Source organism: Salvelinus alpinus, chromosome 5, assembly GCF_045679555.1.
Source record: "Salvelinus alpinus chromosome 5, SLU_Salpinus.1, whole genome shotgun sequence".
NCBI classification, from domain to species: Eukaryota; Metazoa; Chordata; class Actinopteri; order Salmoniformes; family Salmonidae; genus Salvelinus; species Salvelinus alpinus.
In genome coordinates, this window is record NC_092090.1 from 26,155,195 (window position 1) to 26,178,340 (window position 23,146).

At 43.5% G+C, this 23,146-nt stretch overlaps 2 protein-coding genes across 2 annotated transcripts; both read right to left on the reverse strand.

The window, feature by feature from the left end:
- Positions 1-391: 391 nt before the first annotated feature.
- irx5a (iroquois homeobox 5a) lies at positions 392-3,915 on the reverse strand. The gene is made up of 3 exons (XM_071401151.1): positions 3,267-3,915; positions 1,844-2,249; positions 392-1,330 (listed from the first exon to the last, which is right to left on the reverse strand). The coding sequence occupies exons 1-3, from the start codon at positions 3,507-3,509 to the stop codon at positions 624-626; spliced, it is 1,356 nt and encodes a 451-aa protein (XP_071257252.1). The 5' UTR covers positions 3,510-3,915; the 3' UTR covers positions 392-623.
- Positions 3,916-13,000: 9,085 nt separating this feature from the next.
- LOC139575277 (keratin-associated protein 16-1-like) lies at positions 13,001-15,061 on the reverse strand. Its single transcript, XM_071400236.1, has 3 exons — positions 14,944-15,061; positions 13,609-14,855; positions 13,001-13,060 (listed from the first exon to the last, which is right to left on the reverse strand). Exons 1-3 carry the CDS (start codon positions 15,059-15,061, stop codon positions 13,001-13,003), a joined length of 1,425 nt encoding a protein of 474 aa, XP_071256337.1.
- Between the last annotated feature and the right edge of the window lie 8,085 nt (positions 15,062-23,146).

The window sequence follows — 23,146 nt, forward strand, 5'->3', positions numbered from 1 at the left end:
CAGTAAACTCTTGCCAATATCTTTGGCCAAACCCCACCAAAATGTAAATATTTGGGTAGACCTAAAAGGCTGTAGGCCTATATGTTTTTCACTCGAGAATTTGAGAAATTTCGACATGTTCTCATGTTGTATAAAGTTGAAGTGCTCTTTTTGTATCGAAAATGTAATTGATACACCTGTCACGGGGTAAAAGAACACAATCCCATCGATAAATACCTCTTTCATTTTCCATAATGTGTTTCTCTTTCAAGCCCTTCTGACACATTTGATAATAACAGTTGTCCCCTCCCGCTCCCCCCAGAATAATCGCTGCACACGTGTATTTTTTTTCTCATAATTTACTTCAAAGATAGTGTATTGTCCATTTTAAATACAAAAATGCTACATTAAATATACATATTAGTCTTTAATACAAATAGACTCAGGCGGCTGCAGCGATGAAGACCATTCTTGTTACATATTTAGGATTAACCATTCAGAAACTAAGATTTGAAGATAAGCATTTACTCAGAAAATAACTGTTCTCAGAATTTTCCTTTATCATTATTATTTTTCTTATTTTTTGTAATGCAACCACAAATAATAAATAAAAGTCCGATGGATTTTTGAAAGGGATCAAGGTATTAAATGTTTGACATACCTTTCTTTAGTTCATAAGGGGAGTCTTTACAAAGATCTACCTGCGTTTGGCCTCTGCCTTTCTGGCTTTCTCTTACCAAAGCTTCTGCTCTATTTAACACAGTCTGGTTTAATCCATTGAAATGTGCGGTGGAGCCCGTGCCCGAGCCGTGATTGCTGTGACTGTGAAGATGTCCAAAGCTGCCATAGTTCGTGTAGCCCGGGTAAAAAGGGGACGTGTAGTAGATAGGCCTGGATAGGACTGTGCTGTTTGGGAGAGGGCACTGTGGGGAGGACCGTGATGGTGACGCTGCATTGGTGGTGATCACTGTGCTGTGACCCATCCCATGGCCCTGCGGCCCGTCGCTGCTGCTCTTACACCTGTCTGAGGACGTTGCGATCTCAGCCAGGGACCAGAGTTTGGGTTTAGGGGCCGATGGGGAGGAGTGAATAACAGACGTCACGTTGCTGTTTACCGTGCCCGGCGCATGGCCCATTTCTGACGGCTTGTCTTGCGCAACGAGCTCGGTTCCTCCCCGAGGCACGGCGGATGGAGACGAGGTGGTGGGTTTAGCAGACTCGGGCAGTAACTCTGTCCGATCCCCCTGGTCTTTTAATTCCGAGTCGCTCAGAAGGGGATCCGTTTCTTTGCCATGATTCTCCTCTTTAAATCTGTCGCACACTATGTCCCCCGGGTTCAGCAATTTATGATCTGCAGTGAGAGAGAAACAAGAGTTAAGTTACTGTGAAAAAGATGTATAACATTGACATAAGATACAGATAGGCTACCAATATGTTATAGGCCCCTAATTCATGCACTCATGCGTTCATATTTGTGCATATGCTAATTACCATAGTAATCGGCCTAGTTATCATAATAAGTAGGCTAATAAATAATAGGCCTGCAAACAACTAGGCATACAGCTACTGAAAACCGTGATATTAATGCTTGTGTTTTAATCGTAATAATTATCATTAGGCGATACACAGCCCAGTCCACCAGCTGCAACCCGCCTTATTATGCAGTTAAAGATAAATCGAATGCTAAACACTTTACGTCACCAGCAATTTTCAGCACATGATAAGTCAAATGAGGGGAGTTCAAGGTGATTATTATTTAAAGCAATTGTCCCATTATAAATAATATACCACCATTAACCAGCAATTCATTTTGCGCCCTGAGTGGAAACGACTGCGATAAAAAATTGATGATTTTTCTACAGACCTGACTCTGTGTCTGTCGAGTCTCCCTTGTCTGTCGGCTTGCTAGGCTCGTCGTCGTCATTCTTTTCCAGATCGATGTTCTCGTCTTCCTCCTCGTCCTCGCTCCGGTTTCGGGGAGTCCAGGTCATCTTGTTCTCCTTCTTTAGCCTCCTCCTGGCGTTGGCGAACCAGGTGGAAACTTGGGTGAGGGTCATTTTGGTGATGATGGCCAGCATGATCTTCTCCCCCTTGGTGGGGTAGGGGTTCTTACGGTGCTCGTTCAACCAGGCTTTGAGAGTGGCGGTGGCATCCCGGGTCGCGTTTTTTCGGTATGCCGGGTCACCGTAGGGGTATGAACCCAGGGGAGCAGCGTAGGGGTGATATCCTATAGACCCAGCCATGCCCGTCGTGTGGTCATAGGGAGAACTCTGAAAACAAAGCCGTCGAAAAGAAAATGCTTTTCAGATAATTTTAACGACTCATAACAATTCAAACATTACAAAATAAGTTTCAAACAATAACAAGGCAGCATAAAAAACACGCACAAACACACACACATACACACCTCTGACGTTTAGGTTGGTTACAAGAAATCAAGCATCAGATGCGTCACCAATGCACTTTTTACATTTTACACAGATGGACATTGTCTCAACTTTATTTTTCTTTGTGCGTTTTTGTATTCAAGATGCGCCTGTCTTGCTGACTCTGTAGCCACTACAAAGTAATCTATGCGTAGTGAAAGCAACCTCATTTACAAATTAGATGAAGCCTTAAGATCATGCGTAACAGGCCTACCATGTCTTCTCTTGTCATAATTTTACCAAGACAGGATTTTACTATCATTATTTCCCACCATTATTCAGCTGGCCTGAATACCTGGTTTCATGTGCTTATAACTGCGTGCTCAACTCACATTCAGATTTAGAACATGTTAAATATTAGGATCTGTGTTCCCAAGTTAACGAACATTTGGTCAATGCCCATAAAAACAACCGAGTAGCCCTAAATAAACGAGTTTGTAATTTCGCATAGACTAATAAAGACCTTATCCAACAAATAACTATAGAATATAATGTGTTCTACCGAGGTGGGGAGCTTGCTGTTTGTTATTGTATGCAAACTGATTCAACACAACGACCTATTTCATTGCTCATTATTTACAGAAAAAAATGCATTTATCCAAAGAACAATAACATGCAAATTAGCCTAATTAGTTATTTTGCATGTTCGTCTTTGCATCAAAATGGATGGGCCTATTTACAACTAACTTACCCAAATGTAAAAGAGTCATCAACAAAATACAGACGCACGCTAAACCAGAAATAGATTTGCCTCATTTGCACCATGCTAAAATTCTACACATAGGCCTACCAACAATACAATATAAGATTTTCCACATGTTTTTCCACTCGGCAATTTCGATTTTATGCTCTCTCACTCACCACGTATGAAGCGAATGTGGCGGCCGCTCCCGCCTCCGCACTGTACGGGAGATGGGAGTTGTACCCGGGTGAAGCGCTGGTGAACGCGGTAGATCCGGCATAGGGAGCAAAAGCAGAGCCAGATGAGGATCTACCAAGTTCTTCGGTCCTGGGTCCCGATATAACGCTGGTGCTGTACGCTGGGCATGAATACAGCGCCAACGAAGCGGATGGCTGGTACAAATAGCCCTGAGGATACGCCATGGTGAAAGCCCCGAAAGTAAGCAACTTACTTGCGCACTTTTCCTCTTTATTTTCTCATGCACTGTCCGATTTCAGTCATAGGAGTCTCGTATCAACAGACCGCTGTCTGTTCCCCTCTAAATGATTGTGGGAGAAAGCAAAAATATAAACAAATACATAGACTTAGATATAGATTTTTAGTTGCTGATAGTCAGCTTCAACTGACGGTTGTGTTTGCTTGCTACGCTCTATTTTTCCTATCTCTCTCTCTCTCACTTGCTCACTCTGTCTCATGCCGTGCAGAATAAGTTTTTTGCCTTCGGATGGGGGCTTTGCTTGGGAAAATGTCCTGCCAAGATGCTAAGTTGGAAATTGAGGATTCTGACGCCTACTACGTTCTTCACGCTCCTCCTATCGGGGTGTAGTCATCGAAGGAAAAGAAAGCTTAGGGTTAATACCACAGCCCTGCCTATCTCTCTCTCCATGTTTTCTTTTTTCTCCCCGCTTTCCCCCCTCCCTCTCGCCCTCTCCTTCTCTCACTAACAATCCCTCTCCCGCTATTTCTCTATTTGTTTTTCTCTAACAAGGCTCGGTGCTGTAGGACTCCAGTGCACCAGCCCCTGGATGGCGATATCATGCGAGCCAGTAGATCGACTCCAACTTTCTTCTTATTCTAAATACACGAAGCCGTCACTTTCACACTTGATCAATAACAAATGGGCTGTTGTCTGTCAGAAAGAGCTTTTCAGATACTGAAGGGGAAAAAGCGCTCCATGTTCTGCACGCTGCTCTTCTTTTTTCCATGGTTTATGGTTTATTGTTTCTTTTGAGCGCAAAACTTGTATTTTTGAATAGATGCCTCGTAACAGCCTAACTGACTGTCGGTGATCCTACGTTAAAATCCGCAACGGGAGCTAAAAAGGGGCGACGGTTTTTGATTTCGATTTATTTTGTGCATTTAGACATTCTTACGCCAGACGCATTTTGTGTTGTTAGGGTAAGACATGGCAAGAGCATGCATAAATTATGACGCGAATAATACACAGTATAATATAAATATAACCTTTATCCCAAACAATTGAGGTTTGGCTGTTTGTGTAAACGTTTTTTTTTTCTTAACCAGCAATTTGTAATATTAGCTGAAATCTAGGAAGCATTCCACTCAACTGTGGGATAAGCAACTCTTAACGTGTGACAGCTGTTAACTGAAGCGGCTGCTAAATAGTTTTCTCCATAGATCCAGGAATAAACCAGTCACATACACTCTCTCGCTCTCTCTCACCCCGAAAGTCATAAAAGCCCCAAGCGAGGGCAGATTAGTACCATATGAACTACAGCAAATCCGCTATGACCACTGGATGTAATCTCCTTTGATGCCACCAGATACGTTTCTCTGCAGAAATATGGAGAGTCACGATTTATTTAATATATTGCGCTTATCGGCCATTATGGATATCCAGATTTTTCATTTCAGCACAATGGCTTTTTACGCACCTGTGCCATATATGAATTATTCCTGAATTATTTATTACATTATCATCAATATAATGACAGGCCAATATTAATAGGCCTAATGATAATACAAATATTTATACTCTGATAATAAATTACCTATTCATAATTAGTTAGGCTATACTATTATAATAGTATTGATATTATAATAATATTGCACAATTTATTTTTAAAATTGCAATAGTTTTATATTTAGAAAATACATTTTAGGCTCATATTTTAACCACAATAAAGGTGTAATAATGCATATTCGGATTAAATATTTTTTTAAATACAGACATCCACGGGCCTTATAGTCACAGTGCTGATTGTTTCTGGCTTTATAGTTCAAATCTCCGATAAACCGAAAGGGATCGCTGTAGGCGCTGCTAAAAAGTGTGTGCATAGTGTCACGTGTTCCTACGCTTTGAAACCCTCTGGAGAGCAGCAGAGAGTAGTGACGCTGGTACAGTGAGCCAATGCAGAGTTGGGGAAAGGCAAGAAAGATACATACATGAAGAGAGAATAATGATGATGACAACGATACTAGAATACCTACTTTTACAACCACCCGCAATGCTATGATAGCCGAACTAATTATTGTTACCCCAACAGTTTTTCTTCCTCATGTTCTTGCAGCAACATCTATGACAACACTCGTATATAAGGTTCAGGATACTCATGTTGATATTGTTTATACTAGACCTACTACATCTATTTTTGAAGAAAAAGTAGAGGTCTAGAAATAATGATATCCTACTCTACTGATGATGATCATTATAATACTATTAGGCCTACTACTAATAATAGTACTACTATTATTGATAATATTTTGCCATTAATAAACTGAAAACAAAGTCAAAATATTTTATTTAATGGTAGGCCTATGTCAATGTATTTCCCCTTTGAGCAGGGCTACAATAGATATGTGCCATAAAGGTATTTGCTACTGTTGCTTATAAATGTTTTTTAAATATAGACTACAGCTAACTATTAGCCCATAATTGATTTCGTATAATATACAAATTAATCAATAATAATCTAAGTAAACACCTATCCCAAGTGTAATTGTACTTTTCCCATTGAAGTTGTCATGAGTGCCCGCAATGGTTTAAGCCACATTCATTGCATTATTGGCCAATTATATTTACTGTTCTTCAATGAGGGACGTAATGAATGGCCAATGCTCAGTCACTCATCTCTGAATAGCATACCGGTTACCAGGGATACCGAGAGAGGAGAGAGGTATTTTTTGAATGACGTCAATATGCATTGATACTCTATTATCGACAATAATGACTTCCAGGCACCATACGCGCATGATAAGAGGTCTATTCTGAAGTAGGACGAGGGGGTGTGTGTATATGTGTGTTTGTGTGTGTGAGATCACAAGGAGCGGGAAAATACTTATAGCTCGTGCTGAGGAAAAGGTAGGAAACGGATCATTTTCCTTTACAGAATTATACCCTAGCTGAAGTTGTGTGCACTCTCGCTTATTTAATCGGTTATAATATTATATTAGAGCATAATCAAATACATGGGATAAAATCGTTTTCAAGTATAAGCTAGTCTGTATGTTATACATATGTCATACCACTTTGAAGCTGTGTATTTACCTATTATATATGTATTTCAAATCAAGTGTGTATTCTACTTCTATTTAAATATATTAAACGTCATAGTTGTCAAAACATACGTTTGATAAGATATAGAAAAAACGGACAATAAATTGACATATCCTATGACATGCTCAAGCAAAAGCTTTACGCACACTCTGCTGGACATCATTGACTGGAAGCTATTCCAAGTGTCTTACACTTGTTAGACTTTTGTATAGATATGAAAAAGCAGTACAATTCAGACAGCTTCTGTAGGACTAGTCCACACTGGTCGAGAAACCAGTAAGAGCAGAAGAGAGAGCCCAGCCGTGGAGCAAACCAAACATGCTTATGAAGGATGAAGTATCACAGTGAAAATGCCTGAGGGAGCAGGCGTAATCTCATTTGGATTTAGAGACTATTATTAGAAAGCATTAACTATTGTACTAGACTAATTGCCTCTCGCGTTCATAGAGATGATGGTTAAGTTTAATTAAGTTGGTTAACGTCATGCGCTTGACAGATTCCTTCGTTGCACACGGTCAGGTGTGCTGTGCTCTCTAGAAAGCAGTGGTTAGTTGGTACCTATAGGAGGGAAACCCGCTTCAAGTATTCATAAGAATTTAGAAGCCCTTCTAAATATGTGTCCTAAACCGATTAGTTGACACCAACTTTTCTTTGTTGTATTAGCTGTGGGCTTTTGCCACTTGGAGGCCAATTGAAATTCAAAACAGTGTCGCTCCCAATGCTTTGGGGAGATCTGCTGCAAATAATGGATGCTATTTATTTTTGACCTTGCATTTTTTTAATGAAATGATTAAACATTTCTGCGTCCCTCGACTGCGTCCCTCGACTGAACAATTTTTGCGGATCCTATTGCTGACAATAGAAATTAATTTGTAGGTGGCGCAACATTATTGTGGCTATAAAACCTACTAACTAGCTGTAAAAGTATTAGTGATTGAATCAACACTACTGATATTTATCTGGTGTCATAAGATGTTTTGGGGATATTTCATGTAATATTATTCTAAATGGGCATGATTTTGTTATTATCCAAGTTACCAATATGAAAATATTAAAAACCAAGATAATACACATTGTGCTGTTTGTGTATTTTTGTTGTTGGTTCATTTATTATTTAATGTATGCACCCATTTACCTATGCAGTCATATCCAAGTATATATCTTCTTTATAACTTATACTTAACTTCCATTTTGTAATGTGGTCAGAAGTCAGCACTATGTACGGCCATCTTTGTTGTGTGATGTCATGCTGCTATCCAGTTTTACTAGAGATGCCTACAGATGGTGGCATGGAGTTCACATCAGACTGACATTCAGGTCACACTCCTTTTACTTCAAATGTGAACCTAACTATATTACCGAGCCCAAACATAAGCCTACATTTGAAACAAACATGTAAATTTCAAAACAGAAATTCCCCTATTCAAGACATTAGGTTCTTTGTTAATGTATGTATTGTTCAGAAAACATTCTGTAATTACATACAATCATTTGATATAACTAGTTTAATAACATACTTATTGCTATAGTACACACCAGGGCAACATCTCAACTGATTTGGTCCCCTTGATATTTTTCTTTTCTAGGTCACTTCTGTCGGTGTCTGTCTGCCAATCTGAATTAAGATGAATGGGGCTAGAATGAGTCCACTCCTCTTTCTCTGGAGCCTGTCCTCCCCTCTACTCCCCTCTACCCCAGGCTGAATGGAAGGGGCTGGGGTTAGCTAAGTGTTGAAATGATGACCCTATTATCACCATGATGAGAAGCCATTCAGAAATCAGAGATATCAGACAAAGATTGGGCCCTTCCACCCTTTCTTCTCTCTCTCTCTCGGTCTCCCTTCTCTCTCTCCCTTCTCTATCTCTCTCTCTCTCTCTCTCTCTCTCTCTCTCTCTCTCTCTCTCTCTCTCTCTCTCTCTCTCTCTCTCTCTCTCTCTCTCTCTCTCTCTCTCTCTCTCTCTCTCTCTCGCTCTCTCTCTCTCTCGCATCCCACTACCAACTGTGCAGATTATGATTGATTTGCTCGAGACGGATTGCAGGAAGCAGACATTGATTTTTCAATGTCTTATCAAAAAATATATTTACAATTGTATCCAGCTTTCTATGGGTCACCCCGTCCCATCCCACCCACTCTGTTTTCTTTCTAAAGGGATAATACACCCTATTCCATGACAAGACAAATTACCTGTAGTTTTATTTTAGAAATGAGTCAATAGTTCTAGTGACTAAATGAATATTGATTGGGCATAATGAAGCCTGAGTAAAGTGAAAAGAAGCTCTTTGAGGCAGGCACCTCCCCCATCAGCACCTAGCTAACCTCAGCCTGACTGCATGGGCTCTGCTCTGTGGTGAACCCACGCCATCACTGTTATTATGCTATTATGTGCAATATGGGAGAAATAATGCACATTTTATGCACATTATAGACTTATGATGATCCGCTTACCAGTTGTGTTGTTAGCCTAAAGATCACAGATGGTCCATGCTCATAAAGTGTACTGTATTCATCCCCCATTTTTACGCCTCTCACTGGTGTAGGTAAACTGATTCAGGATCAGAGGGAATGTCTGTCTGTTGTCTTAGCAGATATAAGAAAACAACTATTATGGAGGACTTGTTATGATAATGCTATAGGTTCCATGTGGTTGCCGTTTCATATGCATATATACAACAACTCCTTTGAAGCTGTTGAGGTGTTCAACCCGAAACGCCTTGAAAAGGCACAGCGGCACTAAATATAAATCAACTACTGGAATGATGATGTACAGTACTGCACATCAACCCAGTCTAGTGGGGGAGTGGGTTATACCCTGGATATTAGCATTTTACTAATCCAATAGAAATTGTGTGAGTGAGTGTTGTGGATCGGCGGTTGGGTAAGACGTTAGAGATGCTGCTTGGTTATGTATGTGAAGGGTAATAGAAGTTGATGAGGTTGATGATAGATCACAGCCCAGGTAGTGTAAACACATTAACCCCCCAGGGCTGCCTGGTTATGTTGTGTACATGAGATATCTCCCATAAGCCCCCTTTCTTCCCCTCCCATCAGCCGCTTCTTCTACCCTCCCCACCCTCTTCACCCTCTCCTCCCTCCCCTCCTCACCCCTCTCTCCTCACTATTCTTCTCCCCATCAACCGCCTACCCTTCCTCCTCACCCTACTAGTTTGGAGCACAAACTACCACCAGCCGTACCAGTAGCAGAAGCTACGTACTATAATCTGTCAACATGCCCTTTAATTGGAGCTAGTTAGAAAACAACACATGCTAGTTCCCAGTTCCAGTTGTGCTGTTGATCTCTTGGTGCAGATGTCAAAGAACACGCAGTTCAAGAGAGGAGGAGAGGAAAATAAATGATCCCTGGAGAGATTGTAGCATAATTAAAAGTGTATTTTAATAGGCTTGTAATGCTGAAGTGAACACATTCCAGTCTTGTTGCCTTAAGTAGAGGGCGAGCTCTGTGGCTGGCTGATGGTTGGAGGAGGGCAGTGGGGTTCTGCTGAGGGAGCTTGTAAACAATATTACCCTGACCGTCATCAGACAGGCAGGCTCTGCCTGGTGTCGGTCACTGGCTGCACTTACAGTAGGGCTACAAGACTGTGTTTGAAATGGCACCCTATTCCCTATGTAGTGCACTACTTCGGTCAAAAGTAGTGGATTAATAGAGACTAGGGCTTTGGTCAAAAGTAGTGCACTTTATAGGCAATAGGGTGCCATTTTGGACCCACATCCGCACTTTGCCCTCGTTCTTTCCCACACACCCCGTTCCATTATGTCTTTTGTTTCCCTAAATGAGGTATTTTCATCCAGAACAGAACACCACCTCCCCCTCTCTCTCTCTCTTGTTCTCTCTATCTCTTTCTCTCTCTCTTTCTATCTCTATGTGTGTTTCTCTCTCTCTGTTTTTCTCTCTTTCTGTTTTTCTCTGTTTTCCCTCCCTCCCTCCCTCCCTCCTCTCTCTCTCTCTCTCTCTCTCTCTCTCTCTCTCTCTCTCTCTCTCTCTCTCTCTCTCTCTCTCTCTCTCTCTCTCTCTCTCTCTCTCTCTCTCTCTCTCTCTCTCTCTCTCTCTCTCTCTCTCTCTCTCTCTCTCTCTCTCTCTCTGCCTATAGCCACTCGGACCAGTTCTGTCTGTCTACCTCCTACTTTAAACCCACTACAGACCCAGCGGTAGGTTACAGTGAGAAAATGGATTGCAGGGCCTTGATTTGAGGCCTGTACACTGCAATCAAATGCGAGTTAAAGACCAGAGTAGAGCAGAGGAGAAGGAGTTCTGCTGTACATTTCAGTGCAGCAATGTTTCTGTTTTTTTGTGTTTTCTAAGGGAGGCCTTTGATGCCATATCCTCTTACCTTTGTAGTCCTAGCAGCCATGTTTCATAAACATGCAATGGAAACATCCTTGAACATTTGAAATGTACATTGCTCTCTCTCCCCGCCACTCTGCATTCCGCACGTGCCTAGTCGCATTCTCCCTCTCCTTCTCTCTCCCAGCTCTGAGGTATAGAGTTACCTCTCCCACTGCCTGTGATACACTTACTCGTCTTACAGTCTTACCCCTCTGTTCTGTGTGTCATGTATAATCTGCAGAAACAACAATGCCCACATGGTTTTCTTCTCTGTAATGAAGTATGTATTCCAGTGCAACAGTGGTGCTGTGTTCTCTGTATTCATTACAGTGGGTTTTTGTTTCAGGACAATAACCACCAGCCAGCAGCTTTAACACATTGTGCTGTATGATTAGTGTGAGGAAGTGCCAGGTGTAAACTGACAGCAGAATGTGATGTAGGCGTTGTTGTCTGTACAATCACATCTCTCTGGATATTGTTTTTATTGCACATCAGTAATAAGCTATGTTTACTAAATTGTTGTACACTGTATAAACAGAGGCAATAGTAAACTTGAAATCATTGTCCACATTGTTGTCTTTGTAATCAATTTGGTTCCTCAGTCAGGCCCTGTTTTGAGAGACCGACAGCACACAGCACCTGACACACCGCCCTGGGCCCTGGGTGATAGAGACAGACGCAGAGCTCCTCTCCTTAATGCCTCACACCTGGTGCAGATCTGGAGAGGCTTCCACCACAGGTACTGTCTTACGTCCTCTCAATCCCCTAGTCAAACCCCTCAGGTATTTTGTCCTCCCCAGTGGATGTCCATGAGGTGCGTTTGTTTCCCTTTGCCACCCGACTCTCAGCTCAAGGTCCAGTGTGTGTGTTGTGGTTTAGGAGTTATCAGGTGGTGTCTATAATCCCACAGTCCATCCTCCTCATGACTCTCTCCTTTCCCCCCTTATTTCTCTGTGATGTGTTTAACAACTGGGCGAACTAGCTATCTGCGAGTACTACTCACCTTTCAGCTGCCTTACAGGCACATCTGCTGCATGCCGTAGTGACTAAGACTGAGACGCCATAGCTAACCAGCTAAGGTAAACACAGCAGGGAGATCAAAGGAAAGGCAGGCTGCAGGCTCGGCTGCCGCTACGCCACCTGAGTGTGTTGACGGCAACGCACCAGAGCGTGACATGACCTGGCAATGGAGACGCCTTTAGAGTGGAATACCCACTTTGTGCCATTTATTTTGATCCAGACCAAAACAAGCCGCAGGCCTAGTATAGTTCTATAGATGTGACATAGTTCTGCAGATACGACCCAGTTAAGTTGAGAAGTGTTATGTTGAAAAGTGTAAATTGTTTTGTTGTTATAGTTTCCTAGAAGGTATTGAAGGAAACATATTATTGAAATAAATGTAATCTCATTTGAAAATACTGTACTGACATTTGCATAAAATAGGATATGAACGATACTGTTCTTTTATAGACGTGCTTTATTTGTGTTGACATGTGACTCCTTCCTCCCTGATGCAAATGAAACCTAAACATTAGTGGAGGGGAAGGCAACCGTGGCACATAAAGGGTTCTCTGAGCCTCCAAACACTTTTAACAGACAACTATCACTAATCACTCCCAGTGCACTGTGGCGTGTAATTACTCTGCCAAACGTTTGCCGTTCAGAGTTTAGCACCGGGAGCCCTGAACTGCGCTTCCCTGTCTGTCGTCACCATGCCGGGTGTGTGTGGTGGGAGCTGTGGGGGAGGCTTTCTTCCTCTCTCTCTCTCTCTCTCTCTCTCTCTCTCTCTCTCTCTCTCTCTCTCTCTCTCTCTCTCTCTCTCTCTCTCTCTCTCTCTCGCTCTCTCTCTCGCTCTTTCTCACGCTCTCTCTCTCTCCCTCCTCCCCCTTTACCACGGGCTGGAAGCTGAGCCTCCCTCTCAATATTTAGAGAAATGTCCTCCACGCGGGAGAGGAGAGGAGGAGAGGGCTGACTGAGGTTGGTGCTTCCGGCTTTGTGGGCGCCTATTTAAACAGGCTTTGAAACCATAGCCATCCGGAGATCAGAAATAGCCTTATTGACTGGACCCAGGAGTGAATGAGCAGACAGGGTCCTGAGAGTTCACCCTGCCGAGCTGAGCACAGGGGACGCATACTAGAATGCTCTACAAAGGGCTACAGACATTAATTTTACATTAGAGAAAAATAACAGTACTGGGGATTATTTTTAGGGTTTTCAATGGTTTCACTTCAGGGTTGAATTACCACTTTGTGTTTGGATTATTTCTACAATTTACTGCTCATATTGTTTTAAAACCCCAGCATCCCAGAATATTACTTTACTCCTCCCCTCTCTCTCTGTCTCTCTCTCTCTCCTTATTTACTTTATTTAACTAGGCAAGTCAGTTAAGAACAAATTCTTATATACAATAACGGCCTTTTACTAAGGAGGTTGTCTGTCTGCTGAGTGATGTGTCCTCTATCTGTGTGAAGGCTGATAAGACGACACGATACAAATGCACTGTGAAAGGAAGCTGCCTGGAGAGCAGAGCAGGTAGGGAGTACAGAGCAGGGAGAGGAAGCTGACTGGAGAGCAGAGCAGGTAGGGAGTACAGAGCAGGGAGAGGAAGCTGACTGGAGAGCAGAGCAGGTAGGGAGTACGGAGCAGGGAGAGGAAGCTGACTGGAGAGCAGAGCAGGTAGGGAGTACAGAGCAGGGAGAGGAAGCTGACTGGAGAGCTGAGAAGGTAGGGAGTACAGAGCAGGGAGAGGAAGCTGCCTGGAGAGCTGAGCAGGTACGGAGTACAGAGCATGGAGAGGAAGCTGACTGGAGAGCAGAGTAGGTAGGGAGTACAGAGAAGGGAGAGGAAGCTGACTGGAGAGCTGAGCAGGTACGGAGTACAGAGCATGGAGAGGAAGCTGACTGGAGAGCAGAGTAGGTAGGGAGTACAGAGCAGGGAGAGGAAGCTGACTGGAGAGCAGATCAGGTAGGGAGTACAGAGCAGGGAGAGGAAGCTGACTGGAGAGCAGAGTAGGTAGGGAGTACAGAGCAGGGAGACGAAGCTGACTGGAGAGCAGAGTAGGTAGGGAGTACAGAGCAGGGAGACGAAGCTGACTGGAGAGCAGAGCAGGTAGGGAGTACAGAGCAGGGAGACGAAGCTGACTGGAGAGCAGAGTAGGTAGGGAGTACAGAGCAGGGAGACAAAGCTGACTGGAGAGCAGAGTAGGTAGGGAGTACAGAACAGGGAGACAAAGCTGACTGGAAAGCAGAGTAGGTAGGGAGTACAGAGCAGGGAGAGGAAGCTGACTGGAGAGCAGAGTAGGTAGGGAGTACAGAGCATGGAGAGGAAGCTGACTGGAGAGCAGAGTAGGTAGGGAGTACAGAGCAGGGAGACGAAGCTGACTGGAGAGAAGAGCAGGTAGGGAGTACAGAGCAGGGAGAGGAAGCTGCCTGGAGAGCAGATCAGGTAGGGAGTACAGAGCAGGGAGAGGAAGCTGCCTGGAGAGCAGATCAGGTAGGGAGTACAGAGCAGGGAGAGGAAGCTGACTGGAGAGCAGAGCAGGTAGGGAGTACAGAGCAGGGAGAGGAAGCTGCCTGGAGAGCAGATCAGGTAGGGAGTACAGAGCAGGGAGACGAAGCTGCCTGGAGAGCAGATCAGGTAGGGAGTACAGAGCAGGGAGAGGAAGCTGCCTGGAGAGCAGAGCAGGTAGGGAGTACAGAGCAGGGAGACGAAGCTGACTGGAGAGCAGAGCAGGTAGGGAGTACAGAGCAGGGAGACGAAGCTGACTGGAGAGCAGAGCAGGTAGGGAGTACAGAGCAGGGAGAGGAAGCTGCCTGGAGAGCAGATCAGGTAGGGAGTACAGAGCAGGGAGAGGAAGCTGCCTGGAGAGCAGAGCAGGTAGGGAGTACAGAGCAGGGAGACGAAGCTGCCTGGAGAGCAGAGCAGGTAGGGAGTACGGAGCAGGGAAAGGGAAGGAGAAGGAAGGGGATCCCATAATGCCTATTAGCTGGATTTCACGGGCTGCCTCTGATCTCCTGCTATGACAGGAGCCTTTATGAGAGGCTGGGTGTGCCAGGATCACCGCCTGGTTCCCCCTGTCCTGTCTCAGAGTATAATCACACACACACAGACGCATGCATGTAACAGACACATGCAAGCAGTTTTCATGCAAAAAGTTTTCACCGCACTTGGCATTTTTCCTATTTTGATGCCTTACTACCTGGAATTAAAATGGATTTTGTGGGGGTTTGTATCCTTTGATTTACACAACATGCCTACCACTTTGAAGATGCAAAATATTTTTTTCTTGTGAAACAAACATGAAATAAGACAAAAAAAATAGATAACTTGAGCATGCATAACTATTCACCCCCCAAAGTCAATACTTTGTAGAGCCACCTTTTGCAGCAGTTACATCTGCAAGTCTCTTGGGGTATGTCTCTATAAGCTTGGCACATCTAGCCCCTGGGAGTTTTGCCCATTCATGGCAAACTGCTCCAGCTCCTTCAAGTTGGAAGGGTTTCCGCTTTCTTTAAGCAATCAGCAATCTTTAAGTCATGCCACATATTCTCAATTGGATTGAGGTCTGGGCTTTGACTAGGCCATTCCAAGACATTTAAATGTTTCCCCTTAAACCACTCGAGTGTTACTTTAGCAGTATGCTTAGGGTCATTGTCATGCTGGAAGGTGAACCTCCGTCCCAGTCTCAAATCTCTGGAAGACTGAAACAGGTTTCCCTCAAGAGTTTCCCTGTATTTAGCGCCATCCATCATTCCTTCAATTCTGACCAGTTTCCCAGTGCCTACCGATAAAACACATCCCCGCAGCATGATGCTGCCACCACCATGCTTCACTGTGTGGATGGTGTTCTCGAGGTGATGAGAGGTGTTGGGTTTGCACCAGACATGGTGTTTTCCTTGATGGCCAAAAAGCTAAATTTTAGTATCATCTGACCAGAGTTCCTTCTTCCACATGTTTGGGGAGTCTCCCACATGCCTTTTGGCAAACACCAAACGTGTTTGCTTATTTTTTTCTTTAAGCAATGGCTTTTTTTCTGGCCACTCTTCCATAAAGCCCAGCTATGTGGAGTGTACGGCTTAAAGTGGTCGTATGAACAGATACTCCAATCTCCGTTGTGGAGCTTTGCAGCTCCTTCAGGGTTATCTTTGGTCTCTTCGTTGCCTCTCTGATTAATGCCCTCCTTGCCCGGTCCGTGTGTTTTGGTGGGCGGCCCTCTCTAGGCAGGTTTGTTGTGGTGCCATATTTTTTCAATTTTTTAATAATGGATTTAATGGTGCTCTGTGAGATGTTCAAAGTTTCAGATATTTTTTTATAGCCCAACCATGATCTATACTTCTCCACAACTTTGTCCCTGACCTGTTTGGAGAGCTCCTTGGTCTTCATGGTGCTGCTTGCTTGGTGGTGCCCCTTGCTTAGTGGTGTTGCAGATTCTGGGGGCCTTTCAGAACAGGTGTATATATACTGAGATCATGTGACAGATCATGGGACACTTAGATTGCACACAGGTGGACATTATTTAACTAATTATGTGACTTCTGAAGGTAATTGGTTGCACCAGATCTTATTTACGGGCTTCATAGCAAAAGGGGTGAATACATATGCACACACCACTTTTTAGTTTATTTTTTGGGGGGACTTTTTTAAAACAAGTTTTTCTTTTTTCACTTCACCAATTTGGACTATTTTCTGTATGTCCATTACATGAAATCCAAATAAAAATCCATTTAAATTACAGGTTGTAAAGCAACAAAATAGGAAAAACGGCAAGCGGGATGAATACTTTTGCAAGGGACTGGTTTGATTTTATTTTTACCAAATGTTTATTGTGTGTTCTTATTATTTGATCATTTCGCTGTCATTCATTGACTTTGACCATTGTGGTGAGGTTTTGGGGTGAAGTACTGTAGGTCTTTCCCAGGGCAATATATATCATTTTTTAGCTTGCCATACGGCATATCCATTTAGAGAGTAGTGATTATTTTAGCATGTAGTACAATGTAAAATGTCTATCATTATCTTAATTTCAAAAGTACATTTGCAAGATATCGTTATGCCATTACACCACTAAACTTACAGAGCTTAATTTAAATGTCTCTCGCAGTAGCTGTGATATTGTAAAGGGTTTTCAGAAAGCTCTATTTTATCGTTGATGTAGTAATTTCACTTCATCAGTGGGTTGCGACTAAAAATAGAGGCGGGATTAGCTTCACGACCAGACTATCTCAGCAGGCTTTGATAACATAATGGGAGCTGGCTGCTCATGCTAACAACAATCTGATATGGGTTCATAACTCTACAAAACTACACAAGATACTTCAGCGTTTAAAAAAAGTGTAAAATGCGAAGATCATTTTAAATTCTCAGGAAAAAATGATGTGTGTCTCTTTCCATGTTAATTCCTTTGTTGAGGCATATTTTTAAAAGATGAAAACACTTTCTTTACTGCCTTTCTATTTTTCTTCTTTCTATTCTGCACAAATTAGCTACGGTCCTGGAGGGCAAAATGAGAGGAGGTTACTGGAAGACTATGTGTTTAATTAATTGAAAAATGCTCGAATTGCTTTTACAGTTGTTATGTGAAGTGAAAAAAAGGAATCCGTGTTGCCAGTACTCATCCATAATTAGTACCCAGGGGAATTAAATATTTTGCATTAGCCATGTTGCACCACTTAGGACACAAATGTCTATTTTAGCTATGAAAGCAATGCTGTCTTAAGTGCAGCGTCTGTAGAAGACAGCTGTGGGGAGCTGAGGGGAGCAGGCTGGTGTATTTCACTGAGACACCCCAGTGGTCTGGGGGACCGGAGGGGTCCTTCCACATAGGGCATGCAGAAGAGATATGGCAGTTGAACTCCCATGGGTTAGGCATTACTCAAAGTATTTAGGTTTCTAATTAGACCACGGGACTTCGTCCATCGCTGATGGTCTCACTGGGAACAAATGAGAATCACCCCCACTTTGAGAGAGAGAAAGAGAGGGAGGTGAGAGATTGAGAGAGAGAGAGAGAAGAGAGCGACAGAGAGAAAAGGGGAGCAAAAAGGGACCAAGGGAGAGAAAAGCCCTTGTTTATTCAAACTTTAATTAGACATTGACTTTACATTAATGGCTTCAGTGGTGTGTTGTAGTGTTCTAGAGAGGGAGGCTATGGAGCCTTAATGAGCTGTGGCTGTGGTAGACGATGGCAGTAGGGCCATGGAAGACCTACAACCAGCCCCATCTTTAACTGTGCCTAATGGTTTGAGGGCTTGAGGTGACAGTCAACTGGGGTTCACGGTACGCTAGGCCACCTTGCCTGGATACTCCGCTATCTGGCTGGGGGATTCTCCTCAATCCTCATCTTTACCACTGATTGGTCCATATGTAGCTAGCTAGTTTAGGCATCAACAGCTGACCACAGCAACTGCTGGACTTGTCAAAATGCATCAGGTTACCAGCGAATGAGAAGTAATAAGGGTTATCCCAATATCACAAGACTTTGATCTTCATGCACAGCAGGATTTAGAAAGGGAGTCAAAGAAGGTACTTTGGAGATTGGATTTGGAATCTGAACCCTGTTTTCTGTGTGTATAGTGGAGGCTTGAGGAAAGACAACATAGTGGTAATTAAACGTACTAACTTTGGACAGGGAGCTGAATGTTTTCACAGTGTAACATATCTGGGCTCAACAGAAATTGATCTCTTGGATTAGACACCAGAGGGGACTACACAGGCAATTACCACTCTAAATGGTATATTCATCCAGAATGACTGTTGTCAGATATAGGCCTTGGGCAGATACATAATCCACTGTAATCTCCCAGTGTTGTGACACTCTCACCGTAGGGTCAACACACCCTGAAGGCATTTATTCAGCTTGTATCTGACTTGTTGTATAAAGGGTTTATGTGTGATAATGTGGTCATTAAAGTTAGATTTAAAATAAAAGCCTAATGGTTTCTGGCTGTAAATCATGTTCTGCATGCACAATACAACAAGCATGTAATACTGATTTAAACCAGTATATTAGCTGAAATTTCTGAAATTCAATTCTTACTAGTTCACTTGTTAAAAGAACATTGAAAACCCTCCACCATCCCATAAAACAATTTCATCTCAGGATTATTAAAAATGGAAGAATTAGGGTGAAGAAAATCCATGCGTGAAATTACTGTCCATTCTACTTCAGGCAACATTTCCCAACAGTGGGAAATATGTTAATTGGCGTTCCTAAAGTAGTTTAATCCTCAGGTTATTTAATTTCCCCAAATAGCCTGAGTTGCGTTGGGACAGCAAGAAATGAACGAAAGCCCACTGCCTGAAAACGAGAGAGAAAACCATTGGCCTGAGAGAAGGGGAGAGAGTGAGAGAGAGTGTGGTAGAGATTGAGAGAAACCATAGTTCCAAAGGTACAGCAACAATTCATAATGATCTCAATAACTGCCAATGGAACTTTCTGCAACTCTCTGTCTTTCCCAGAATCCCTGGTGATATTTGTTGTTCTGAGACCAGTCATTGGCCCATATAGCGTTGCCACAGTGCTACCCGCTCATAACAAGAACCTGGCAGAGCCCCAGAGTTCAGGGCATTGCCTGCTAACAGTGCCCTCCTTTCCCCTATCCTAGTGTCCACAAACAGTGCCCTACTTCCCCCTATCCTAGTGTCCACTAACAGTGCCCTTCTTTCCCCTATCCTAGTGTCCACAAACAGTGCCCTACTTCCCCCTATCCTAGTGTCCACTAACACTGCCCTCCTTCCCCCTATCCTAGTGTCCACTAACAGTGCCCTCCTTCCCCCTATCCCAGTGTCCACTAACAGTGCCCTCCTTCCCCCTATCCCAGTGTCCACTAACAGTGCCCTCCTTCCCCCTATCCCAGTGTCCTCTAAACAGTGCCCTCCTTCCCCCTATCCCAGTGTCCACTAACAGTGCCCTCCTTCCCCCTATCCCAGTGTCCACTAACAGTGCCCTCCTTCCCCCTATCCCAGTGTCCACTAACAGTGCCTTCCTTCCCCCTATCCTAGTGTCCTCTAAACAGTGCCCTCCTTCCCCCTATCCTAGTGTCCACTAACAGTGCCCTCCTTCCCCCTATCCCAGTGTCCACTAACAGTGCCCTCCTTCCCCCTATCCCAGTGTCCACTAACATTGCCCTCCTTCCCCCTATCCCAGTGTCCACTAACAGTGCCCTCCTTCCCCCTATCCCAGTGTCCACTAACAGTGCCTTCCTTCCCCCTATCCCAGTGTCCACTAACAGTGCCCTCCTTCCCCCTATCCCAGTGTCCACTAACAGTGCCCTCCTTCCCCCTATCCCAGTGTCCACTAACAGTGCCCTCCTTCCCCCTATCCTAGTGTCCTCTAAACAGTGCCCTCCTTCCCCCCATCCCAGTGTCCACTAACAGTGCCCTCCTTCCCCCTATCCCAGTGTCCACTAACAGTGCCCTCCTTCCCCCTATCCTAGTGTCCACTAACAGTGCCCTCCTTCCCCCTATCCCAGTGTCCACTAACAGTGCCCTCCTTCCCCCTATCCCAGTGTCCACTAACAGTGCCCTCCTTCCCCCTATCCCAGTGTCCACTAACATTGCCCTCCCACCCCATGTCTGCTCCCAGTGCCCCATTGTGTGTATCCACTGACCGTACGGCTGCTCTCCTTTCTCCTCCAGCCCAGCAAATAATGTGGAAAACAAAAAAAGAAAAGAAAATGGATAGCCTTGAAAAGAACAACTAAAGCAAGTTGCCTCGCTGTTGCAGACTGTTCGAACTTGAGAGAGGACAATGCAAGTGCTAAACAATCAGTTTGAATGCTGCGGCGGATCCTTTGAAGAGCAGAGCAAAGTGGAGGTTTGGACAAAGCAGAGGTTTGGACAAAACGTGTTACAAGTTAACACTGTACATCAACAATTACTGACATTTGATGAGAAGTTCATGCATATTTACATAAAATAAAATACCTCATAGTGATGATGGATGTTCTGTAATGTAGTATATTTGGATTTTGGGACAACAAAAGTCTAGATTTGAATCGCCACTGCTGTATTACAGTGCCTTGCAAAAGTATTCATCCCCCTTGGTGTTTTTCCTATTTTGTTGCATTACAACCTGTAATTACATGTAACAGACATACACAAAATAGTCCAAATTGGTGAAGTGAAATGAAAAAAAGAACTTAAAAAATTAAAAACAGAAAAGTGGCGGGTGCATATGTATTCACCCCCTTTGCTATGAAGCCCCTAAATAAGATCTGGTGCAACCAATTACCTTCAGACGTCACATAATTAGTTAAATAAAGTCCACCTGTGTGCAATCTAAGTGTCACATGATCAGTCACATGATCTCAGTATGTATACACCTGTTCTGAAAAGCCCCAGAGTCTGCAACACCGCTAAGCAAGGGGCACCGCCAAGCAAGCGAAGACCAAGGAGCTCTCCAAACAGGTCAGGGTCAAAGTTGTGGAGAAGTACAGATCATGGTTGGGCTATAAAAAAATATCTGAAACTTTGATCATCCCACAGAGCACCATTAAATCCATTATTAAAAAATGGAAAGAATATGGCACCACAACAAACCTGCCAAGAGAGGGCCACCCACCAAAACTCACAGACCAGGCAAGGAGGGCATTAATCAGAGAGGCAACGAAGAGACCAAAGATAACCCTGAAGGAGCTGCAAAGCTCCACAACGGAGATTGGAGTATCTGTCCATAGGACCACTTTAAGCTTTACACTCCACAGAGCTGGGCTTTACAGAAGAGTGGCCGGGAAAAAGCCATTGCTTAAAGAAAAAAAAGAACCAAACACGTTTGGTGTTCGCCAACAGGCATGTGGGAGACTCCCAAACATGTGGAAGAAGGAACTCTGGTCAGATGATACTAAAATTGAGCTTTTTAGGCATCAAGGAAAACGCTGGCACAAACCCAACACCTCTCATCACCTCGAGAACACCATCATCACAGTGAAGCATGGTGGTGGCAGCATCATGCTGTGGGGATGTTTTTCATCTGCAGGGACTGGGAAACTGGTTAGAATTGAAACTCTGGAGGGAAACCTGTTTCAGTCTTCCAGAGATTTGAGACTGGGACGGAGGATCACCTTCCAGCAGGACAATGACCCTAAGCATACTGCTAAAGCAACACTCGAGTGGTTTAAGGGGAAACATTTAAATGTCTTGGAATGGCCTAGTCAAAGCCCAGACCTCAATCCAATTGAGAATATGTGGTATGACTTAAAGATTGCTGTCCACCAGTGGAACCCATCCAACTTGAAGGAGCTGGAGCAGTTTTGCCTTTAAGAATGGGCAAAAATCCCAGTGTCTAGATGTGCCAAGTTTATAGAGACATACCCTAAGAGACTTGCAGCTGTAATTTCTGGGGGGGGGGGGGGGGGGTGAATAGTTATGCACGCTCAAGTTTGTTTTGTTTTTTGTTGTTGTCTTATTTCATGTTTGTTTCACAATAAAAAATATTTTGCATCTTCAAAGTGGTGGGCATGTTGTGTAAATCAAATGATACATATCCCCCCAAAAATCTATTTTAATTCAAGGTTGTAAGGCAACAAAATAGGAAAAATGCCAAGGGGGTGGGGACACTTGTTTCCTAATTGTGGCCTGAGTGGGTGATTCTCAGACACACGAGGGAAACCTGGTATGTTTACAGATTTAAATATACATACTGTATATATATACAGTTGAAGTCGGGAGGGTAAAAATACACTGAGGTTGGAGTCATTAAAACTAATTTTTCATCCACTCCACAAATTTTTTGTTAACAAACTACAGTTTTGGCAAGTCGGTTAGGACATCTACTTTGTGCATGACACAAGTAATTTTTCCAACAATTGTTTACAGACAGATTATTTCACTTATAACTCACTGTATCACAATTCCAGAAGGTCAGAAGTTTACATATACTAAGGTGACTGTGCTTTTAAACAGCTTGGAAAATTTCAGAAAATTATGTCATGGCTTTAGAAGCTTCGGATAGGCTAATTGACATCATTTGAGTCAATTGGAGGTGTACCTTCAAACACACTGCCTCTTTGCTTGACATCATGGGAAAATCAAAAGAAATCAGCAAAGAACTCAGAAAAAAATTGTAGACCTCCACAAGTCTGGTTCATCCTTGGGAGCAATTTCCAAACGCCTGAAGGTACCACGTTCATCTGTACAACCAATGGTACACAAGTATAAACATCATGGGACCATGCAGCCGTCATACCGCTCAGGAAGGAGACGT